General features: G+C 56.3%; 1 protein-coding gene across 1 annotated transcript in view; it reads left to right on the top strand.

Moving 5' to 3' along the window:
* LOC119581763 overlaps positions 1 to 229 on the top strand; it is a gene marked incomplete at its 3' end in the record, with an annotated part of 38,490 nt that overhangs the window by 5,297 nt on the left and 32,964 nt on the right. Inside the window, 1 exon segment of the mRNA XM_037929897.1 lies at positions 115 to 229. Coding sequence (XP_037785825.1) covers positions 115 to 229 — 115 coding nt within the window.

Raw genomic sequence — 229 nt, 5'->3', positions numbered from 1 at the left:
TCCTCTTGTTCGTGACAAGAAGAGGAACAGGCCATCTATTACTCGGCCGAGCCCATGTGTGTGTCTATAATCGTCTATCATCCACGGTCATGACAGTCCCGACTCCCGCCGCAGACAACCGCTGGACCAAGGCGTGCGCGCTCTACCACCTGTGGCATTACTCGAGGCTGGCGCTGCACATTGACGTCCGCGAGGAACTCGACTGCTTCAGCGAAGAAGTTCTTTGGAG

Source organism: Penaeus monodon, chromosome 15 (genome assembly GCF_015228065.2).
Source record: "Penaeus monodon isolate SGIC_2016 chromosome 15, NSTDA_Pmon_1, whole genome shotgun sequence".
Taxonomy (NCBI): Eukaryota; Metazoa; Arthropoda; class Malacostraca; order Decapoda; family Penaeidae; genus Penaeus; species Penaeus monodon.
The sequence above is the reverse complement of the archived record's forward strand: the minus strand, read 5'-3'. Positions and strand labels throughout refer to the sequence as shown.